The following is a 21,584-nucleotide window of genomic DNA, read 5'->3' as shown; positions in this document are numbered from 1 at the left end:
TTTGGTACACCTACCAAATAAAATTTGACAAAATACCGAAAAAAAAGTGTAATTCAGTAACTCACAGGAGACATCTTCTTTGATCTAAGGCGATCGCTCTCCGTTTCCTCTCCACCTTGCCCAGACCACCATGATGATTTCTTCAAGCTAAAATTCTTCTGTTCAGAACCTGTCAGACAAACATCTTAGGCTCCGCACATTTCCAGCATACAGTAGTAATTCTGCTGCTTGGTGTCATGTGCACTAAAGTGACGAGGTATGTGGGTCCCGTATGCAGGATCCCGTACTGTGCCCCCATATAGTAATAAAGTCTCCATGCTGTGCCCTCCATATAGCTCTGCCCCCATAGTAATGTCTCCATAGAAGATGCCCCCTGCTCTGCCCTAATAGTAATCTCCCCTGCCCTGTCCCATAGTAGATGCCCCCTGCTCTGCCTCATAAATAAAATCATATTCACCTAATCCAGCCAGGGGACGGGCCCTCTTCTCCCTCCTGTCTTCTCCCTTGTGTGCGCCGCGGGGATGGATCCTCCAGCAGGCGTGATGATGTCATAGCTCTGTGTCTGCTGGGGAGATCATATCCACACATCGCTGAGGAGGTTGGCCCAGGACGTCATGGAGGGGGAGAGTGGCGCCCCCCCCCCGGTGTCAGCGATGCTGACCCTGAGTCTGGGGGGGATGTGGCGGAGGGCATTGGCGGGTGTCCAGTGGCTCACTGCTCGGGCAAGTTCTGGGGGGCCCCTTGAGTGGCTGTGGGCCCTGGCACTTGCCCGAGTAGGCCGTGTGCTAACGCCGGCCCTGCATGTACCATATCACAGCATATTTTATATAATTTACTAAACACAGTATCAAATCTGCTGCGGATCCTGTACGTGTGAATGCACCCTTAAAGGAGAAGTCCAGTGAAAATGTTTATAGAAATATTGTATTGTACCCTAAAAGTTATACAAATCACCAATATACTCTTATTACGGAATATGCACATAAAGTGCTTTTTTTCCCTGCACTTACTACTGCATCAAGGCTTCACTTCCTACATAGATAATAAGAGAAACAGATTGCTGAACTCAGGGAGACCAGCCAAACGACAACACTGCCGGCTGCTAGTGAAAGCGCTCAATGCAGTGAAGTCCTAGGTGCATTGCCCCCTGGGAAACATGAATATGCAAAAGAAGACTAGCCAGATATCCCTCCGGGAAGGACCCAGCCAAGGGGCGGATCCTGTTAGGAAACCACCAAAACCACCATATTAGGTGGCCCTATAAGTCAATGTAATGACAAGGGATAACCAAGGCTAGGTATCCATCCACAGACAGCTGTTTCGGAATCCTGCTCCACACTGATGAGGGGCAACACCCCGATACAGCTGTATGTGGATGGTAACCTAGCCTTGGTTATCCCTTGTCATTACATTGACTTATAGGGCCACTTAATATGGTGGTTTCCTAACAGGAGCTGCCCCTTGGCTGGGTCCTTCCCGGAGCGATATCTGGCTAGTCCTGCATTCTGAGACTCTTCAATGAGGCTCCAGGGGCTCCTCTTTTGCATATTCATGTTTCCCAGAGGGGCAGTGGGACACTGAGGGACACAGGGCACTGGAGGGACACTGAGCATCCCCCAGCAGTTTTGTTTAAGTTTTGGGGGGCAATACAATACTTTAACAATACTAAAATATTTGCGGGACTTCTCCTTTAACCTCTTAAGGACCCATGACGTACCGGCACGTCATGGATCACTGTCACTTAAGGACCCATGACGTGCCGGTACGTCATCCCTTTAAACGGGCGCCGCGGCCGGCCGGGTCCCGATCGGGGGAGATAGCCTGCTATAATACATAGCAGGCCATCTCTCCCTGTCGGCATGGAGGGTTGTTAACCCCCCCCATGCCGACGATCGCCGCTATTGGCTGATAAGCCCATAGCGGCGATCGGAACCTTTCCGGGCCATCGGTGGCCCGATGACCCGGAAAAAAATGGCGGTCGGTGCTGTCCGAGGACGGCACCGACCGCCATTACTGTAAAAAGTAATGGTGGTCACGGTACCACCGTCCCGATCGCCGTGAACGGCCGGCCAGCCGGCCGGCCGTTCACGGCGATCAAAGTCCCCACAAGTAATAAATACCTGCTCCGGACCCCTCAGCTAGGTAGCTGAGGGGTCCGGAGCAGGTATTTGTACATTACTCACCTGTCCCGGGGTCCTGATCGGCGTCTTCCGGGTTCCCGGCGTCCACTTCCTCTTGTCGGGACTTCGGCTTCTTCCGTGAGTCCCGATCGGCTGTTTCCGGCTCCAGCGTCGTCTATTTTCGTATTTTTCCGGCTCCAGCGTCGTCTATTTTCGGATCTTGCGCTCTGCTGCCCCCTAGCGGCTGATAAGTGTAATACACGTATCAGCCACTACAGGGATGTTCAGAATGTAGTAAAAAAAAAAAATTTTTTCCCAATTTTTTTTTTTTCTATTTTCCGCACCCTATCGCCGCTGAGTGTTGATCAGCATCGCACGAAAGTGCGCTGCTAATCAGCAACTCCTCCTTTTTGGCGTAGGGTGTTTTTTTTTTATATCCTACTGCCACGGTCTGCTTATAAGTGCCGAACATAAGTGCGGCATTCATCAGCAACACCATTTTTGGCGTAGGTTTTTTTTGTATACTTACTGTAAAAAACACGTAAAAAAACACTACATTACACCACACTACATTGAATAAAGTTTTACACTACACCACTACATACCCCATATACCAATCCCCATATAAAGATGGCCCCCAGGGTGTTTTCGGTGTCGGACGCATACATTATTATTGCCTCCGACACCGAAACAGCCAGTGAGGATGAATTGGGGGGATCCTTCTTTCCTCCATTCATCCTCATCCTCCTCATCATCCAGTGACGTGTCTGGGAGTAGCGTAGCGTACGCTGCCCCCCAGACACGTCTTTTCCGCCAGTACCGTCCCAATAAGAGATGACGGTATGGCGTGAAATTCTACAAACTCTGTGAGAGTACCTCAGGGTACACTTACAGATTTAGGGTACGTGCACACTGCGGAATGGCGAAGGATAACCCTTCGTGCATTCCGCAGCTGGCACCCGCCGGCGGACTGATGCAGGGGCGCGTCTCCGCCTGTGTCATAGACTCTATCCTATGCATGGGCGGATTCCGTTATCCGTCATTCCATCAACACGTTGGACGCAGAGCGGAATCCGCCCGTGCATAGAATGGAGTCTACGACACGGACGGAGACGTGCGCCTGCATCAGTCCGCCGGCGGGTGCCAACTGCGGAATGCACAAAGGGTTATCTGTCGCGATTCCGCAGTGTGCACGTACCCTTAGAGTGTATGAAGGAAGGGACACCCGAATCCAGCCGCCAGATGCCCCCCCCCCCATCCTCGAAGTTAGTGGGGAGATCGTCCGGGAACTGATCTTCCCACTGCTGGATAAAGGTCACCACCACCCGTACGGGGATAACCTTTATACCAGCACCCCCTCTTCCGGTCCCTCGCTGCCCGAGCTACTGTAGCTTGCGGCACGATCCGAACATATCAGAAGTAGTAATAGAGCCCTAATATTTAGCAGCCATGGAGCGGACCCAGCGCTTCTGGATATGAAGGACCCCGTATCGCACCAGGACAACATTTTCCAGGTGACGTCCCCCACACTGGAGAACAGGAGACCCCAGAAGAAGTGCAGAGTGTGGGGTAACAGGGGGATCAGGAAGGACACCATTTACCAGTGTGACACCTGTCCTGATCCCCCCGGCCTCTGCATACTGGATCGCTCCAAGGCGCACTACACGTCATTGGGGTTCTACATTATCTAAATTCTGTCCCTTATTCCTATTTCAGGGGTCACGTTGATCCAGGGATTATTCTGATCGCCATTATGGAGTCGGGAAGGAATTTTTCCCCTGTGATGAGGCTACTGTCGTCTGCCTCACGAGGGGTTTTTGCCTTCCTCTGGATCAACACAGGTTGAATTTGATGGACACCTGTCATTTCCAACCTTATAAACTAATAATTGGCCTAATACCCCCAAATAAATTAGAATGGTCCCTTTTCCCCAGCTAAGTAGGTATGGCCGCCATTCCCATTAGAGGAGGCCATGATGCAATTACAAAGCCTCTGTGCGGCCAGGACAGTAGAAACCCCCCACAAGTGACCCCATTCTGGAAACTACACCCCATAAGGAATCTAACAAGTGGGGCAGCGGGTATATGGCCCCCTGGTGACGGCCACATTTGGGACGTGAAAATGAAAAAAATGGTATTTTTTATTTTCACGGCACATGTCCTACACATGTGCCCATCACTAGTGGGGTCCATATGCTCACTGCACCCCTTGTTAGATTCCTTATGGGGTGTAGTTTCCAGAATGGGGTCACTTGTCGGGGGTTTCTACTGTTCTGGCAGCACAGGAGCTTTGTAATTGCGACATGGCCTCCATCCCCCATTCCAGCCTCTAAATGGCGCTCTGTCCTTTTGGTGACTTGCCCTGTGCCCATATGGCAAATTATGTCCACATGTGGGGTATTTTCGTACTCAGGGGAAACTACCCTACACGTTTTGTGTTCATTTTCTTTTTTAACCCCTTGTGGAAATGGAAAAAAATCAAGGCTAGACCAACATTTAGTGTAATTTTTTTAAAATTTTTACTCTAAATCATTGATCTTGTCTTGATTTTTTCATTTTCACAAGGGGTTAAAAGATAAAAAAAAACACAATGTGTAGAGCAATTTCCCCTGAGTACGGAAATACCCCACATGTGGACATAAAGCGCCATGCGGGTGCAGGGTAAGCCTCCAAAGGGACGGAGCGCCATTTGGTTTTTGAAGGCTGGATTTGGATGGAATGGATTTCGAGGGGCCATGTTGCATTCAAAAGGCCCCTGTGTTGCCAAGACAGTTAAACCCCCCACAAGTGACCCTATTATGGAAACTACACCCCTCAAGGAATGTAACAAGGGGTGTAGTCAGCATATGGACCCCACTGGTGACGGGCACAAATGTGGAACAATGTGGCGTGAAAATGAAATATTAAATTTTTTACACTATAATGTTGGTCTAGCCTTGAATTTATCATTTTCACAAGGGGTTAAAAGAGAAAAAAACACACAAAATGTGTAGAGCAATTTCCCCCGAGTCCGTAAATACCCCACGTGTGGACATAAAGCGCCATGTGGGTGCAGGGCAAGCCTCCCAAGGGAAGGAGCGCCATTTGGATTTTAGAGGTTGGATTTGGCTAGAATGGATGATGAACGCCATGTCGCATTTACAGAGCCCTTGTGCTGCCAAAACACTGTAAACCCCCCACAAGTGACCCCATTCTGGAAACTACACCCCTCAAGGAATCTAACAAGGGGTGCAGTGAGGATATGGACCCCTGGATGACGGGCACATTTGTGCCATGAAAGTGAAAAAATGAAAATTTTCACTTTCACGTCACATTTTTCCACATTTGTGCCCGTCACCAGTGGGGTCCATATGCTCACTGCACCCCTTGTTAGATTCCTTGAGGGGTGTAGTTTCCAGAATGGGGTCACTTGTGGGGGGTTTCCAGTGTCTTGGCAGCACGAGGGCTCTGTAAATGCGACATGGCCCTTGAAATCCATTCCAGTGAAATCCAGCTTCCAAAAGCCAATTGGCGCTCCTTCCCTTTGGAGGCTCGTCCTGCGCCCGCTTGGCACTTTATGTCCACATGTGGGGTATTTCCGTACTCGGGAGAAACTGTGCTACATGTTTTGTGTTTTTTTTTTCCTTTTATCCCTTTGTGAAAATGAAAAATTGAAGGCTAGAACAACATTTTAGTGTAAAAAATACTTTAGTCTTTTTTCAAGCCATATTGTTTGGAAAATCTGTGAAGCACCTGTGGGGTCCAGATGCTCACCGCACCCCTTGTTACATTCCTTGAGGGGTGTAGTTTTCTAAATGGTGTCCCTTTAGGGGTGTTTTTTAGGTTTTGGCACCCCAGAGCCTCTGCCAACCTGAAGTGGTACAGTCAAAAATGACCAAAAATAACGGAGCCATTGAAATTCACTAGGCGCTCCCTTATATCTGAGGCTTGTGGTTGCGTCAAATAGCGCAATAGGGCCACATATGGGGTATTTCTATAAACTGCAGAAATGGGGCAATCAATATTGGGGTGCATTTCTCTGGTAATAGGTTTATAATTATGAAAAATATTGGATTACAATAAAATCTCTGCACAGAAAATTAAAATTTTCAAATTTCTTACACACTTAGCTTTTATTTCTGTGACTCCCCTAAAGGGTTAAAAAACTTTCTGGATGTGCTTTTGCAGAGTTTAGGGGGTGCAGTTTCTGAAATGGGGTGCTTCGTGGGGCTTTCTAACACACAGTCCCCTCAAATACACTTTAAACCTGAACAGTTCCCTAAAAATATCTGATTTTGAAATTTTACTGAAAATTTGGAAATTTGCTGCTAATGTTTTAAGCTTCCTATTGTCTAAAAAAAATGAAATATAGTTTAATAAATGCCGCCAACATAAAGTAGACATGTTGCTAATGCTATTTAATATATAATTTATGTGGTATAACCATTTTCTGTATAAGCAGAAAAGTTTTAAAGTTGGAAAAATGCATTTTTTCACAATTTTTCACGCTATTTTGGGTTTTTTCATAAAGATTCGTTATAAGTATCGACTCCAATTTACAAGAAATGTGAAGTACAATATGTCACGAGAAAACAATCTCAGAATCAGCCGGATAGGTAAAAGCATCCCGAAGTTATTAATGAATAAAGTGACACTGGTCAAATTCATAAAATTTGCTCCGGTCCTTAAGGCCATTTCAGGCCCGGTCCTTAAGGGGTTAAGACTGTTTCTGCTGCTTACTTTTTTACCATTGAGGCTCCTTTTTTAGGCATTTGTGTGCCAAAACCTGGCCATATTTAGGCTTGTAATGCAGTGCATGTTTTTCTGTCTAAACACAGGCAAAGATATGTTCCAAATTCTTTTTTTATTATTGCTTTTGGTAAGGATTTAATGTGGCCCCAGAACAAGCAGTAGGTATAACACCTGACCCACAGTTGTATTGAGGAGCCCCTGAGATCCCTACAGCAGGTCCCGTATCCCTGGTGTGTGCTGTCCCTGTTCCCGCCTGCACTGGTGTCCACATGAGGGCCGCCTGCACCTCTGCTCCCTGTCCTCCATGCCGTGCAGGCACTAGGAGCCTCTCCTGCGTCTGTGCCGGTTACATGGAGGAGGCGGTTACCGGGCCAAAAAAGAAAAGCCCCACTGTTGTAGCTTCCAAGGTTCATTCCATGCACATATTTGGTGCTGGCTGCACAGGAATTTCCCGGCATCCCTCACACGCATGTCTGTCACCCTGGCTTGACATTAGAGACACCACAAGGGGAGGGGAGAGGCAGCAAAGTAAAGGTGGACGAGACTGACGCGCAGCTATCCCGGGAGACAGCTGAGGGCTGCAGGTATCCGCCGCTGCCGCCGCCGAGACATATGCGCCTCTCCGTGCTCTCCGCCCTCCTGCTGACTGTCTCTATAGCAGGTAAGAGCATCCCGCCTGTCCGCCCGCGGTGCCCGCTGCTGGACGGCACCTCCACTCGTGCCGGAGCGCTGCGCTGGCATCTAGAGCCTACGTAGGCGGCTCTTCTCATAGACGGGCAATGTCGCGGGATGGTGGGCACCGGCACCACACTTGTGAAGTGGGCAGAAGTAGTGACTCAGCGGTCGGTCCGCTACTTGGCACGGTTCCGCTCACACAGGCCTCTTACTGCCCAGGATAAGGGCTGGAAGTGACAGAGACGGTGGTGCCAGCTTCCCCGGGGCAGGAGGTGATGCCGCCGTACGGCAAGGTGTGTCACCCGGCTGGCAGGTTAGCAGGTAGTTGTACTGCGCATTAGTCAGCAGTGAGGCCGGCCGTACACAGTGTCATTCATTCCATCAATAATGCATCGCCTCCTGCAGCACTTCTGTCACATGTCACCCACTATGTACATGCCTAGTGCCACCCAGAAGTGTGGGGAACATGTCACCCACTATGTACATGCCTAGTGCCACCCAGAAGTGTGGGGAACATGTCACCCACTATGTACATGCCTAGTGCCATCCAGAAGTGTGAGGAACATGTCACCCACTATGTGTACATGCCTAGTGCCATCCAGAAGTGTGGGGAACAACATGTCACCCACTATGTGTACATGCCTAGTGCCACCCAGAAGTGTGGGGAACATGTCACCCACTATGTACATGCCTAGTGCCATCCAGAAGTGTGAGGAACATGTCACCCACTATGTGTACATGCCTAGTGCCATCCAGAAGTGTGGGGAACATGTCACCCACTATGTGTACATGCCTAGTGCCATCCAGAAGTGTGGGGAACATGTCACCCACTATGTACATGCCTAGTGCCACCCAGAAGTGTGGGGAACATGTCACCCACTATGTACATGCCTAGTGCCACCCAGAAGTGTGGGGAACATGTCACCCACTATGTACATGCCTAGTGCCACCCAGAAGTGTGGGGAACATGTCACCCACTATGTATACATGCCTAGTGCCACCCAGAAGTGTGGGGAACATGTCACCCACTATGTGTACATACCTAGTGCCATCCAGAAGTGTGGGGAACAACATGTCACCCACTTTGTGTACATGCCTAGTGCCATCCAGAAGTGTGGGGAACATGTCACCCACTATGTGTACATGCCTAGTGCCATCCAGAAGTGTGGGGAACATGTCACCCACTATGTGTACATGCCTAGTGCTATCCAGAAGTGTGAGGAACATGTCACCCACTATGTGTACATGCCTAGTGCCACCCAAAAGTGTGAGGAACAACATGTCACCTATTATGTGTATATGCCTAGTGCCATCCAGAAGTGTGAGGAACATGTCACCCACTATGTGTATATGCCTAGTGCCACCCAGAAGTGTGGGGAACAACATGTCACCCACTATGTGTACACTATGTGTACTATGTACATGCCTAGTGCCCCCCAGAAGTGTGAGGAACATGTCACCCACTATGTGTACATGCCTAGTGCCATCCAGAAGTGTGGGGAACAACATGTCACCCACTATGTGTACATGCCTAGCGCCATCCAGAAGTGTGCAGAACATGTTACCCACTATGTGTACATGCCTAGTGCCATCCAGAAGTGTGGGGAACAACATGTCACCCACTATGTGTACATGCCTAGTGCCATCCAGAAGTGTGGGGAACATGTCACCCACTATGTGTACATGCCTAGTGCCATCCAGAAGTGTGGGGAACAACATGTCACCCACTATGTGTACATGCCTAGTGCCATCCAGAAGTGTGGGGAACATGTCACCCACTATGTGTACATGCCTAGTGCCATCCAGAAGTGCAGGGAAACAACATGTCACCCACTATGTACATGCCTAGTGCCATCCAGAAGTGTGGGGAACGAAATGTCACCCACTATGTGTACATACCTAGTGCCATCCAGAAGTGCAGGGAGCAAAATGTCACCCACTATGTGTACATGCCTAGTGCCATCCAGAAGTGAGGGGAACAACATGTCACCCACTATGTACATGCCTAGTGCCATCTAGAAGTGTGTGGAACATGTCACCCACTATGTGTACATGCCTAGTGCCATCCAGAAGTGTGTGGAACATGTCACCCACTATGTGTACATGCATAGTGCCATCCAGAAGTGTGAGGAACAACATGTCACCCACTATGAGTACATGCCTAGTGCCATCCAGAAATGTGGGGGACAACATGTCACCCACTATGTGTACATGCCTAGTGCCATCCAGAAGTGTGAGGAACAACATGTCACCCACTATGTGTACATGCCTAGTGTTATCCAGAAGTGAGGGGAACAACATGTCACCCACTATGTACATGCCTAGTGCCATCCAGAAGTGTGTGGAACATGTCACCCACTATGTGTACATGCCTAAGACCATCCAGAAGTGTGTGGAACATGTCACCCACTATGTTTACATGCCTAGTGCCATCCAGAAGTGTGTGGAACATTTTACCCACTATGTGTACATGCCTAGTGCCATCCAGAAGTGTGGGGAACAACATGTCACCCACTATGTGTACATGCCTAGTGCCATCCAGAAGTGTGAGGAACAACATGTCACCCACTATGTGTACATGCCTAGTGCCATCCAGAAGTGAGGGGAACAACATGTCATCCACTATGTACATGCCTAGTGCCATCCAGAAGTGTGTGGAACATGTCACCCACGATGTGTACATGCCTAAGACCATCCAGAAGTGTGTGGAACATGTCACCCACTATGTGTACATGCCTAGTGCCATCCAGAAGTGTTGGAACATGTCACCCAATATGTGTACATGCCTAGTGCCATCCAGAAGTGTGGGAACATGTCACCCACTATGTGTACATGCCTAGTGCCATCCAAAAGTGTGGGAACATGTCACCCAATATGTGTACATGCCTAGTGCCATCCAGAAGTGTGGGGATCAACATGTCACCCACTATGTGTACATGCCTAGTGCCATCCAGAAGTGAGGGGAACATGTCACCCACCATGTGTACATGCCTAGTGCCATCCAGAAGTGTGGAGAACATGCAGTGTTACTTCTCTGTCACATGTCACCCACTATGTGTAAGAAAACACATTAAAATATTAAGCTGTCATATTTTTTTTTTTTTTTTTTGCAGAAATCAGTAGTATAAGCGATTTTAAGAAACTCTGTATTAGGTTTTATCAGCCAAAAAAGCCTCTTTCTGTACTCAAGAAGCAATTTCCCAGCCTCTCCCCTGACTTCTTATCTGTGCATTATCAGGTAAACACGTCTTCATTACAGAGAAGCCAGTGAAGATGGGTTCTGCTCTCCCATTCTATCCTTATGGAGGAGGGAGGGGCCGAGGGAGATGAGGGAGCAGGAAGAGGTGACATGAAGGTCAGCTGTTTGTAGACTGTCTGGGCACATAAAACGCAGGATTCTGGGGTCAGAAAGGTCAGTGCTTATCTATGAATTTACTGAGAGAAGATTGCAGGGTGTTGTGCTTTGCAGGGCTGCTCCGTTCTCAGTCACTCCTAACAGCCCCTCCCCTCTCCATAGCCACATAATGGAGACAGAAATCTTGCTTCTTCTGAAGTGAGGGGGGAGGTTGGGAGATTGCTTTTTCAGTACAGAAGGAAACTCTTTTGGTTTATAAAACCTATTACAAAGTTTCTTAAAATCACTTGTACTGTTGATATTTAACCCCTTAACCCCTTCGTGCTGCAGCTAGTTTGGGCCTTAATGACCAGGCTAATTTTTCAAAATCTGACCTGTCTCACTTTATGCTCTTATAGCTCAGTGATGCTTTAACGTATGCTAGCGATTCTGAGATTGTTTTTTCGTGACATATGGCACTTTATGTTAGTGGCAAAATTTGGTCACTATTTTGTGTGTTTTTTGTGAAAAACATCAAAATATCATGAAAAATTGAAAAAATTTGCATTTTATGAACTTTGAAATTCTCTGCTTCTAAAAAAAGAAAGTCGTAGCACATAAATTAGTTACTAAGTCACATTACCAATATGTCTTCTTTATTCTGGCATAATTTGGTAAACATATTTTACTTTTTTAGGGTGTTATGGGGCTTAGAAATTTATCAGCAAATTATCACATTTTCGTGAAACTGATTTTTTTAGGGACCAGTTCTTTTTTTAAATGGATTTAGAAGTGTGGTATCCTGAAAACCCCCATAAGTGACCCCATTTTGGAAACTACACACCTTAAAGAATTAATCTAGGGGTATAATGAGCATTTTAACCCTACAGGGGCTGGAGGAAAGTATTCACAATTAGGCAGTAAAAAAATTGAAAATTTAAATTTTCCAATAATATATACGTTTAGATTAAAGTTTCTCATTTTCAAAAGGAATATGAGACAAAAAGCACCCCAAAATTTGTAATGCAGGTTCTCTTGAGTACAACGGTACCCCATATGTGGGCGTAAACCGCTGTATGGGCACACAGCAGGGCTCAGAAGGAAGGGAGCGCCAATTAGCTTTTCCAATGCAGATTTTGCTGAAGAAGTTTCTGAGCGCCAGGTGCGTTTGTAGTGCCCCTGTAGTGTCAGCAGAGAAAAAAACCCCCATAAGTCACCCCATTTTGGAAAGTACACCCCTCAAAGAATTCATCTTGGTGTGTGGTGACCATTTTGACCCCACAGGTATTACAGGAAAGTATTCAAAAGAAGACAGTAAAAATGAAAAACTTGAATTCTTCCAATAATATGTTCGTTTAGTTTGAAATTTCTCAATTTCACGAGGAACAAGAGGAAAAAAGTACCCCAAAATTTGTAACGCAGGTTCTCCTGAGTACAATGGTACCCCATATGTGGGCATAAACCACTGCATGGGCACACAGGAGGGCTCAGAAGGGAAGGAGCGCCAATTAGCTTTTTCAATGCAGATTTTGCTGCAGAAGTTTCCAAGCGCCAGGTGCGTTTGCAGAGCCCCTGTAGTGCCAGCGGAGTAAAATCTCTCCATAAGTCACTCCATTTTGGAAAGTGCACCCCTCAAAGTATTCATCTTGGTGTGTGGTGACCATTTTGACCCCACAGGTATTAGAGGAAAGTATTCAGAAGTAGACAGTAAAAATGAAAAACTCAAATTTTTCTAATATTATGTTCTTTTAGTTTGAAATTTCTCAATTTCACGAGGAACAAGAGGAAAAAAGTACCACAAAATTTGTAACGCAGGTTCTCCTGAGTACAATGGTACCCCATATGTGGGCGTAAACCACTGTATGGGCACACAGGAGGGCTCAAAAGGGAAGGAGCGCCAATTAGCTTTTTCAATGCAGATTTTGCTGAAGAAGTTTCCGAGTGCCAGGTGCGTTTGCAGAGCCCCTGTAGTGTCCGCAGAGTTAAATCTCCCAATAAGTCACTCCATTTTGGAAAGTGCACCCCTCATAGAATTTATTTTGGGGTGTGGTGAGCATTTTGACCCCACAGGTATTTGAGGAAAGTATTCAAAAGAAGACAGTAAAAATGAAAAACTCGAATTTTTCCAATAATATGTTCCTTTAGTTTGAAATTTCTCAATTTCACGAGGAACAGGAGAGAAATGTCACCCCAATATATGTAAAGCAGGTTCTCCTGAGTACAACGGTACCCCATATGTGGGCATAAACCACTGCATGGGCACACAGCCGGGCTCAGAAGGGAAGGAGCGCCAATCAGCATTTTCAGTGCAGATTTTTCTGAAGAAGTTTCTGAGCGCCAGGTGCGTTTGCTGAGCCCCTGTAGTGTCAGCAGAATAGATTCCCCCCAAAAGTCACCACATTTTGGAAAGAGCACCCCTCAAAGAATTCATCTTGGTGTGTGGTGACCATTTTTACCCCACAGGTATTAGAGGAAAGTATTCAAAATTGGCCAGTAAAAATGAAAAACTCGAATTTTTCCAATAATATGTTGGTTTAGTTTGAAATTTCTCAATTTGACGAGGAACAGGAGAGAAAACGTACCCCAAAATCTGTAACGCAGGTTCTCCTGAGTAAAACGGTACCTCATATGTGGGCATAAACCACTGTATGGGCACACAGGAGGGCTCAGAAGGGAAGGAGCGCCAATTTACAGGAGCAAAACTGCAGCTAGTAATGGTTATTAGAATAGCGCAGTTACTAAAATAAAATAAAAAAAAATTAGATTACAGGTAATGTGGGGTGGTTACGGGCAACCAGGGGTGGTTATGGGCAACCTGAGGTGGTTACAGGTAATCTGGGGTGGTTACGGACAACATGGGGTGGTCACAGGCAACCTGCTGTGGTTACAGGCAACGTGGGGTGGTTACAGGCAACGCGGGGTGGTTATGGGCAACGTGTGGTGGTTATGGGCAACGTGTGGTGGTCACGGGCAACCTGCTGTGGTTACGGCAACGTGGGCTGGTTACAGGCAACGTGGGCTGGTTACAGGCAACGTGGGCTGGTTACAGGCAACGTGGGCTGGTTACAGGCAACGTGGGCTGGTTACAGGCAACGTGGGCTGGTAACGGGCAACGTGGGCTGGTTACGGGCAACCTGCTGTGCTTACAGACAATCTGGGATGGTTACGGGAAACGTGGGGTGGTTACGGGCAACCTGCAGTGCTTACAGACAATCTGGGGTGGATACGGGCAACGTGGGGTGGTTACGGGCAACCTGCAATGCTTACAGACAATCTGGGGTGGTTACAGGCAACGTTGGCTGGTTACGGGCAACCTGCAGTGCTTACAGACAATCTGAGGTGGATACGGGCAACGTGGGGTGGTTACGCGCAACCTGCAGTGCTTACTGACAATCTAGGGTGGTTACGGGCAACGTGGGGTGGTTACGGGCAATGTGGGGTGGTTACGGATAAACTGAAGTTCTTATAGGCAATCTGGGGTGGATACCTGTAATCTGACATGGGCACCGCAATCTGGAGGGGGTCATTGGCAATTTGGGGTGGTCAGAGGCGACGTGTGGTGGTCAGAGGCAACGTGCGGTGGTCAGAGGCGACGTGCGGTGGTCAGAGGCGACGTGCGGTGGTCAGAGGCGACGTGCGGTGGTCAGAGGCATTGTGGCGTTGTCAGAGGCATCGTGGCGTGGTCAGAGGCATCGTGCGGTGGTTATGTGCAATCTGGGGGGGTTACATGTAATCTGGCATGATTACGGGGAACCTGGGGGGGTTATGTGCAACCTGGAAGGGTTACAGACAATCTGGGATTGTTACTGATAAACTGAAGTGCTTATAGGTAAACTGGGGTGGGTACATGTAATTTGGGGTGGTTACGGGCAATCTGGAGGGGGTCACTGGCAATTTGCGGTGGTTACGGGCAACGTGCGGTGGTTACGGGCAACGTGCGGTGGTTACGGGCAACGTGCGGTGGTTACGGACAACGTGCGGTGGTTACGGGCAACGTGCGGTGGTTACGGGCAACGTGCGGTGGTTATGGGCAACGTGCGGTGGTTACGGGCAACGTGCGGTGGTTACGGGTAATCTGGGGAGGGGTTAGGGGTAATTTGGGAGTAAACTGCAATTATTACTATAATAAAAAGTGTGTGTTTTATTTTTTTGTATGTTTGTCACTTTTTGTACTTTATACATTCATTTTCACTGTATTACTATGATTACTGTGATATTTTCTATCTCAGTAATCATAGTTCAGTGACAGAGACCAAATTGGTCTCTGTCACTTTAAATTTTCAGAGTTGGCTGGTTGTGAAGCGCATGCGCACTTCATAACCAGCCAGGACGTCGAGGAGGAAGGAGCTCCGTGGATCCGGTGAGTATATGGGGAAGGGGGGTGACTGGGGGACGGGGGTGACAGGGGGGGTGGGGGGACATCACTTTTTATCCCCTGTCACCAATCATTTATGGTGACAGGGGATAAAAAGTGCCGGGAGCACATGGTACAAGCGATCAGCGGTATATAGTATATACCGCTGATCGCTTGTACCGGGACCCCACAGGGGGTCCCCGATGACTGCCCCATGCTCTCCGCTACCTCCGGTGGCGGAGAGCATGGGGCTTTCATTCATTTTAACTTTTTAATCGCTGTGAACCGACGTTAGTCGGTTCACAGCGATGGCGGCGGCCATCTTGGAAATGATGGCCGCCGGGGGAGGGGGGTTAGTTATCGGGGCACTAGGGTGGTCTGATCTGGGGTCTGATATACACTTATTTCATCTCCCCCCGCCGTAGATTCACGGCGGGGGGAGATGAAAGGCGGCGGCGGCACCGGTAATCCCCTTTACCGACGGCCGCCGCTATAACGTTAATAGCGGCGATCGTCGGTAAGGGGGGGGGCGGGACGGATCTCACACACTGCCCCAACCCCTCAGCTACCTCCGGTAGCCGGGGGGATGGGGTGGGGGCCGTCCCGGCCCCGCAGCCTTATTCTCTGCCATCGCCGTAAAAAGCTGATGGCAGCAGAATAAGGACCATTAGTGACCGCCGTAGAAAGCCGTATCGGCGGTCACTAAGGGGTTAAGGAGCGGGCCTGAAATGGCCTTAAGGACCGGAGCAAATTTTATGAGTATGACCTGTGTCACTTTATTCATTAATAACTTCGGGATGCTTTTACCTATCTGGCTGATTCTGAGATTGTTTTCTCGTGACATATTGTACTTCACATTTCTTGTAAATTGGAGTCGATACTTATAACGAATCTTTATGAAAAAAAAACAAAATAACGTGAAAAATTGTAAAAAAAATGCATTTTTCCAACTTTAAAATTTTTCTGCTTATACAGAAAATGGTTATGCCACATAAATTATATATTAAATAGCATTAGCAACATGTCTACTTTATGTTGGCGGCATTTATTAAACTATATTTCATTTTTTTTAGACAATAGAAAGCGTAAAACATTAGCAGTAAATTTCCACATTTTCAGTAAAATTTCAAAATCAGATATTTTTAGGGACCTGTTCAGGTTTACTGTAAGCTGGGTTCACACTACGTATATTTCAGTCAGTATTGTGGTCCTCATATTGCAACCAAAACCTGGAGTGGATTAAAAACACAGAAAAGATCTGTTCACACAATGTTGAAATTGAGTGGATGGCTGCCATATAACAGTAAATAACTGCCATTATTTCAATATAACAGCTGTTGTTTTAAAATAACAGCAAATATTTGCCATTAAATGGCGGCCATCCACTCAATTTCAACATTGTGTGAACAGAGCCTTTCTGTGTTTTCAATCCACTCCTGGTTTTGGTTGCAATATGAGGACCACGATACTGACTGAAGTATACGTAGTGTGAACCCAGTAAAAGTGTATTTGAGGGGCTTGTATGTTAGAAAGCCCCACAAAGCACCCCATTTCAGAAACTGCACCCCCAACACTCTGCAAAAGCACATCCAGAAAGTTTTTTAACCCTTTAGGGGAGTCACAGAAATAGAAGCTAAGTGTGTAAGAAATTTGAAAATTTTAATTTTCTGTGCAGAGATTTTATTGTAATCCAATATTTTTCATAATTATAAACTTATTACCAGTGAAATGCACCCCAATATTTATTGGCCCGTTTCTGCAGTTTATAAAATTACCCAATATGTGGCCCTATTGCGCTATTTGACGCAACCACAAGCCTCAGATATAAAGGAGCGCCTAGTGCATTTCAATGGCTCTGGTATATTTGGTCATTTCTGACTGTACCACTTCAGGTTGGCAGAGGCTCTGGGGTGTCAAAACCTAAAAAACACCACTAAAGGGACACCATTCAGAAAACTACACCCCTCAAGGAATGTAACAAGGGGTGCAGTGAGCATCTGGACCCCACAGGTGCTTCACAGATTTTCCCAACAACATGGTGTGAAAAAAGACAAAAGTAATTTTTACACTAAAACGTTGTTCTAGCCTTCAATTTTTCATTTTTTTTACAAAGGGATAAAAAGAAAAAAAAACACAAAACATGTAGCGCAGTTTCTCCCAAGTACAGAAATACCCCACATGTGGACATAAAGTGCCAAGCGGACGCAAGAGGAGCCTCCAAATTGAAGTAGCGCCAATTGGCTTTTGGAAGCTGGATTTCACTGGAATGGATTTCAAGGGCCACGTCGCATTTACAGAGCCCTCGTGCTGCCAAAACACTGGAAACCCCCCACAAGTGACCCCATTCTGGAAACTACACCCCTCAAGGAATCTAACAAGGGGTGCAGTGAGCATATGGACCCCACTGGTGATGGGCACAAATGTGGAAAAATGTGACGTGAAAGTGAAAATTTTTCACTTTCACGGCACAAATGTGCCCGTCATCAAGGGGTCCATATCCTTATTGCACCCCTTGTTAGATTCCTTAAGGGGTGTAGTTTCCAGAATAGGGTCACTTGTGGGGGGTTTCCACGGTCTTGGCAGCACGAGGGCTCTGTAAATGCGACATGGCGTTCATCATCCATTCTAGCCAAATCCAACCTCCAAAATCCAAATGGCACTCCTTCCCTTCGGAGGCTTGCCCTGCACCCACATGGCGCTTTATGTCCACATGTGGGGTATTTACGGACTCGGGGGAAATTGCTCTACACATTTTTTTTTTCTCTTTTAACCCCTTGTGAAAATGATAAATTCAAGGCTAGACCAACATTATAGTGTAAAAAATGTAATATTTCATTTTCACGCCACATTGTTCCACATTTGTGCCCGTCACCAGTGGGTCCATATGCTCACTACACCCCTTGTTACATTCCTTGAGGGGTGTAGTTTCCATAATGGGGTCATTTGTGGGGGTTTCAACTGTCTTGGCAACACAGAGGCCTTTTAAATGCAACATGGCCCCTCGAAATCCATTCCAGCCAAATCCAGCCTCAAAAAACCAAATGGCGCTCCGTCCCTTTGTAATTGCATCATGGCATCCTCTAATGGGAATGGCGGCCATACCTATTTAGCTGGGGAAAAGGGACAATTATTAATTTATTTGGGGGTATTAGGCCAATTATTAGTTTATAAGGTTGAAAATTACAGGTGTCCATCAAATTCAACCTGTGTTGATCCAGAGGAAGGCAAAAAACCCTCGTAAGGCAGACGACAGTAGCCTCATCACTGGGAAAAAATTCCTTTCCGACTCCATAATGGGGATCAGAATAATCCCCGGATCAACGTGACCCCTGAAATAGGAATAAGGGACAGAATTTAGAAAATGTAGAACCCCAATAACTTGTGGTGCACCTTGAAGCGATCCAGTATGCAGAGGCCGGGGTGATCAGGACAGGTGGCACACTGGAAAATGGTGTCCCTCCTGATCCCCCTGTTACGCCACACTCTGCACTTCTTCTGGGGTCTCCCTTTCTCCAGTGTGGGGGACGTCACCTGGAAAATGTTGCCCTGGTGCGATACGGGGTCCTTCATATCCAGAAGCGCTTGGTCCGCTCCATGGCTGCTAAATATTGGGGCTTTATTACTGCTTCTGATATGTTAGGATCGTGCCGCAAGCTACAGTAGCTCGGGCAGCGAGGGACCGGAAGAGGAGGTGCTGGTATAAAAGTTATCCCCGTACCGGTGGTAACCTTTATCCAGCAGTGGGAAGATCAGTTCCCGAACGATCTTCCCACTAACTCGGAGGATGAGGGGGGGCATCTGGGGGCTGGATTCGGGTGTCCCTTCCTTCATATACTCTAAGGGTACGTGCACACTGCGGAATGGCGAAGGATAACCCTTTGTGCATTCCGCAGCTGGCACCCACCGGCGGACTTATGTGGGCGCGCGTCTCCTCTCGTGTCACACTCCATTCTATGCACGGGCGGATTCCGCTCTCCATCCAATGTGTTCATTCTTTGGACGGACGATGGAATCTGCCCGTGCATAGAATGGAGTCTATGACACGGGTGGAGACGCGCGCCTGCATCAGTCTGCCGGCGGGTGCCAGCTGCGGAATGCACAAAGGGTTATCCTTCGCCATTCCGCAGTGTGCACGTACCCTAAATCTGTAAGAGTACCCTGAGGTACTCTAACAGAGTTTGTAGAATTTCACGCCATACCGTCATCTCTTATTGGGACCGGACTAGCGGAAAAGACGTGTCTGGGGGGCAGCGTACGCTACGCTACCCCCAGACACGTCACTGGATGATGAGGATGAATGGAGGAAAGAAGGATCCCCCCATTCATCCTCACTGGCTGTTTCGGTGTCGGAGGCAATAATAACGTATGCGTCCGACACCGAAAACACCCTGGGGGCCATCTTTATACGGGGACTAGTATATGGGGTATGTAAATATGTAGTGGTGTAGTGTAAAACTTTATTCCGTGTAGTGTAATGGTGTTTTTTACATGTTTTTTTAACATTAAGTATGAAAAAAAAAAACTACGCCAAGAAAGAAGTTGCCGATAAATGCCGCACTTATGTGCGGCACTTATCAGCAGACCGTGGCTGTAGTATATAGGAAAAAAACACCCTACGCCAAAAAGGAGGAGTTGCTGATCAGTTTTTCACTTACGTGCGATGCTGATCAGCACTCAGCGGCGATAGGGTGCGGAAAAAAACAAAAACAAACCCTTTCTTCAACCCTATAGCTACTGATATGTATATTATATACACTTATCAGCCGCTAGGGGGCAGTAGAACGCAAATTCCAGAAAAAGCCGAAGTTTGACGACGCTGGAGCCGATGATTGCCGATGGGGACCGCCGGAAAAAGACGAAGACGCCGACGAACCCGGAAGACGCGATCGGGACGCTGGATCAGGTGAGTATGGGTCAATACCTGCTCTGGACACCTCAGCTACCTAGCTGAGGTGTCCAAAGCAGGTATTTAACCCTTTCATGGGGTACTTATATCGCCGTGATCGGCCGGCCGGTCCCGGCGATCGGGACGTGGCACCGTGGCCACCATTACTTTTAACAGTAATGGCAGTCGGTGGCGTTCTCGGACAGCACCGACCGCCATTGCTTTCCGGGCCATCGGGTCACCGATGACCCGGAAAGCTGCAGATCGCCGCCATTGGCTGATCTGAATTGATCAGCCAATAGCGGCGATCGTCAGCAAGGGAGGGGTTAATCACCCCCCGTGCCGAAAAGCAGGGATGGCCTACTATACATTATAGCAGGCCATCTTCCCCGATCGCTGCATGTGTACACGCAGAGATCGGGGAAACCGTGGGCGTAAATGTACGCCCGTTTGCGTTAAGGCACGGGTTTTGGGGGCGTACACTTACGCCCGCGGTCGTTAAGGGGTTAATGTTTTCAAAAAAATGACCCTGAAATTACAGTTACCCTTTAACTAACATATAATGTACCGTAGCGTGTGCAATCGTCCGATCTATTAAAATAAAACAATATTTTTTCTGCACGGGGAACGGCGTGAACAAAAAGCCGTAAAATACGCAGGGATTGCTTTTTTTTTAATTACATTTTATGTATAAAAGAATTAATAAAAAGTGATCAATACGTTTGATCTAGAAAAAAATGTTACTAATAAAAACTAGAGATCATGGCGCAAAAAATGACACCCCACACGCCCCTGAAGGTGAAAAAATAAAAGCGTTATAAGAGTCACAATATGACCATTTTAAGTATACTTATTTGCAAAAAAAAGTTTTACTGCTAATAAAAAAATTTTACGTTTTACCGTAAAGTGCATTACATAAACATGGAACCCCCCCAAAATTTGCGGAATTGCATTTTTCGTCCCAAATTAACCACATAAATGATATTTTGGGGGTTCCTACAACAAAACAATGGATTCTGCACAACCAATGATAGAGGGGTGCTCTACTACATACCTAAACATCAACTAACAAAACCACCAGAGAGCACAGGGGTATGTAATAAGACCGTAAAGCCGTAAACCACAAAAAGAGTAATTACTGATAAAAATTCATAATTCTTTATTCAAAAAATATATAGTAACAAGAAAATATACACATATATGAAAACACAATGGCCACAAAGCCCCCTAATCAATTTAAAAACAACAATCAATTTAAAAAAGACAACAAAGGCACCTATGAAATATAAAGGTACCCAAGGACTCAACAACATACAAGATATACCTGCTCCGGAAAAAATACACGTGTGCCATGTAATACTCTGATATCCTGTAAAAAATCACTGCTGACCATCCCAGCAATAAGTGACAAAAATATATATATGTGATAGTAATTAACAGAATAGTCAACTACATCAATAAACACAAGTAAATCATATCACCTTGT

The 21,584-nt window shown here is 47.0% G+C and overlaps 1 protein-coding gene across 2 annotated transcripts in view; it reads left to right on the top strand.

The window, feature by feature from the left end:
- The first annotated feature begins 7,272 nt into the window (after positions 1-7,272).
- The window catches only part of MSRB3 (methionine sulfoxide reductase B3), a 142,926-nt gene continuing 128,614 nt past the window's right edge, over positions 7,273-21,584 (top strand). The window contains exon 1 of one of the 2 annotated variants that reach the window (XM_069974542.1): positions 7,273-7,511. In XM_069974542.1, coding sequence (XP_069830643.1) covers positions 7,463-7,511 — 49 coding nt within the window. In that variant the 5' untranslated portion in view covers positions 7,273-7,462. The remainder of the gene's footprint in view (positions 7,512-21,584) is intronic. The other variant, XM_069974534.1, reaches the window with a different exon arrangement.

Source organism: Dendropsophus ebraccatus, chromosome 1 (assembly GCF_027789765.1).
Source record: "Dendropsophus ebraccatus isolate aDenEbr1 chromosome 1, aDenEbr1.pat, whole genome shotgun sequence".
In the NCBI taxonomy this organism is placed as follows: Eukaryota; Metazoa; Chordata; class Amphibia; order Anura; family Hylidae; genus Dendropsophus; species Dendropsophus ebraccatus.
Note: the sequence above shows the minus strand (reverse complement) of the source record. Positions and strands in the feature narration are given on the sequence as shown.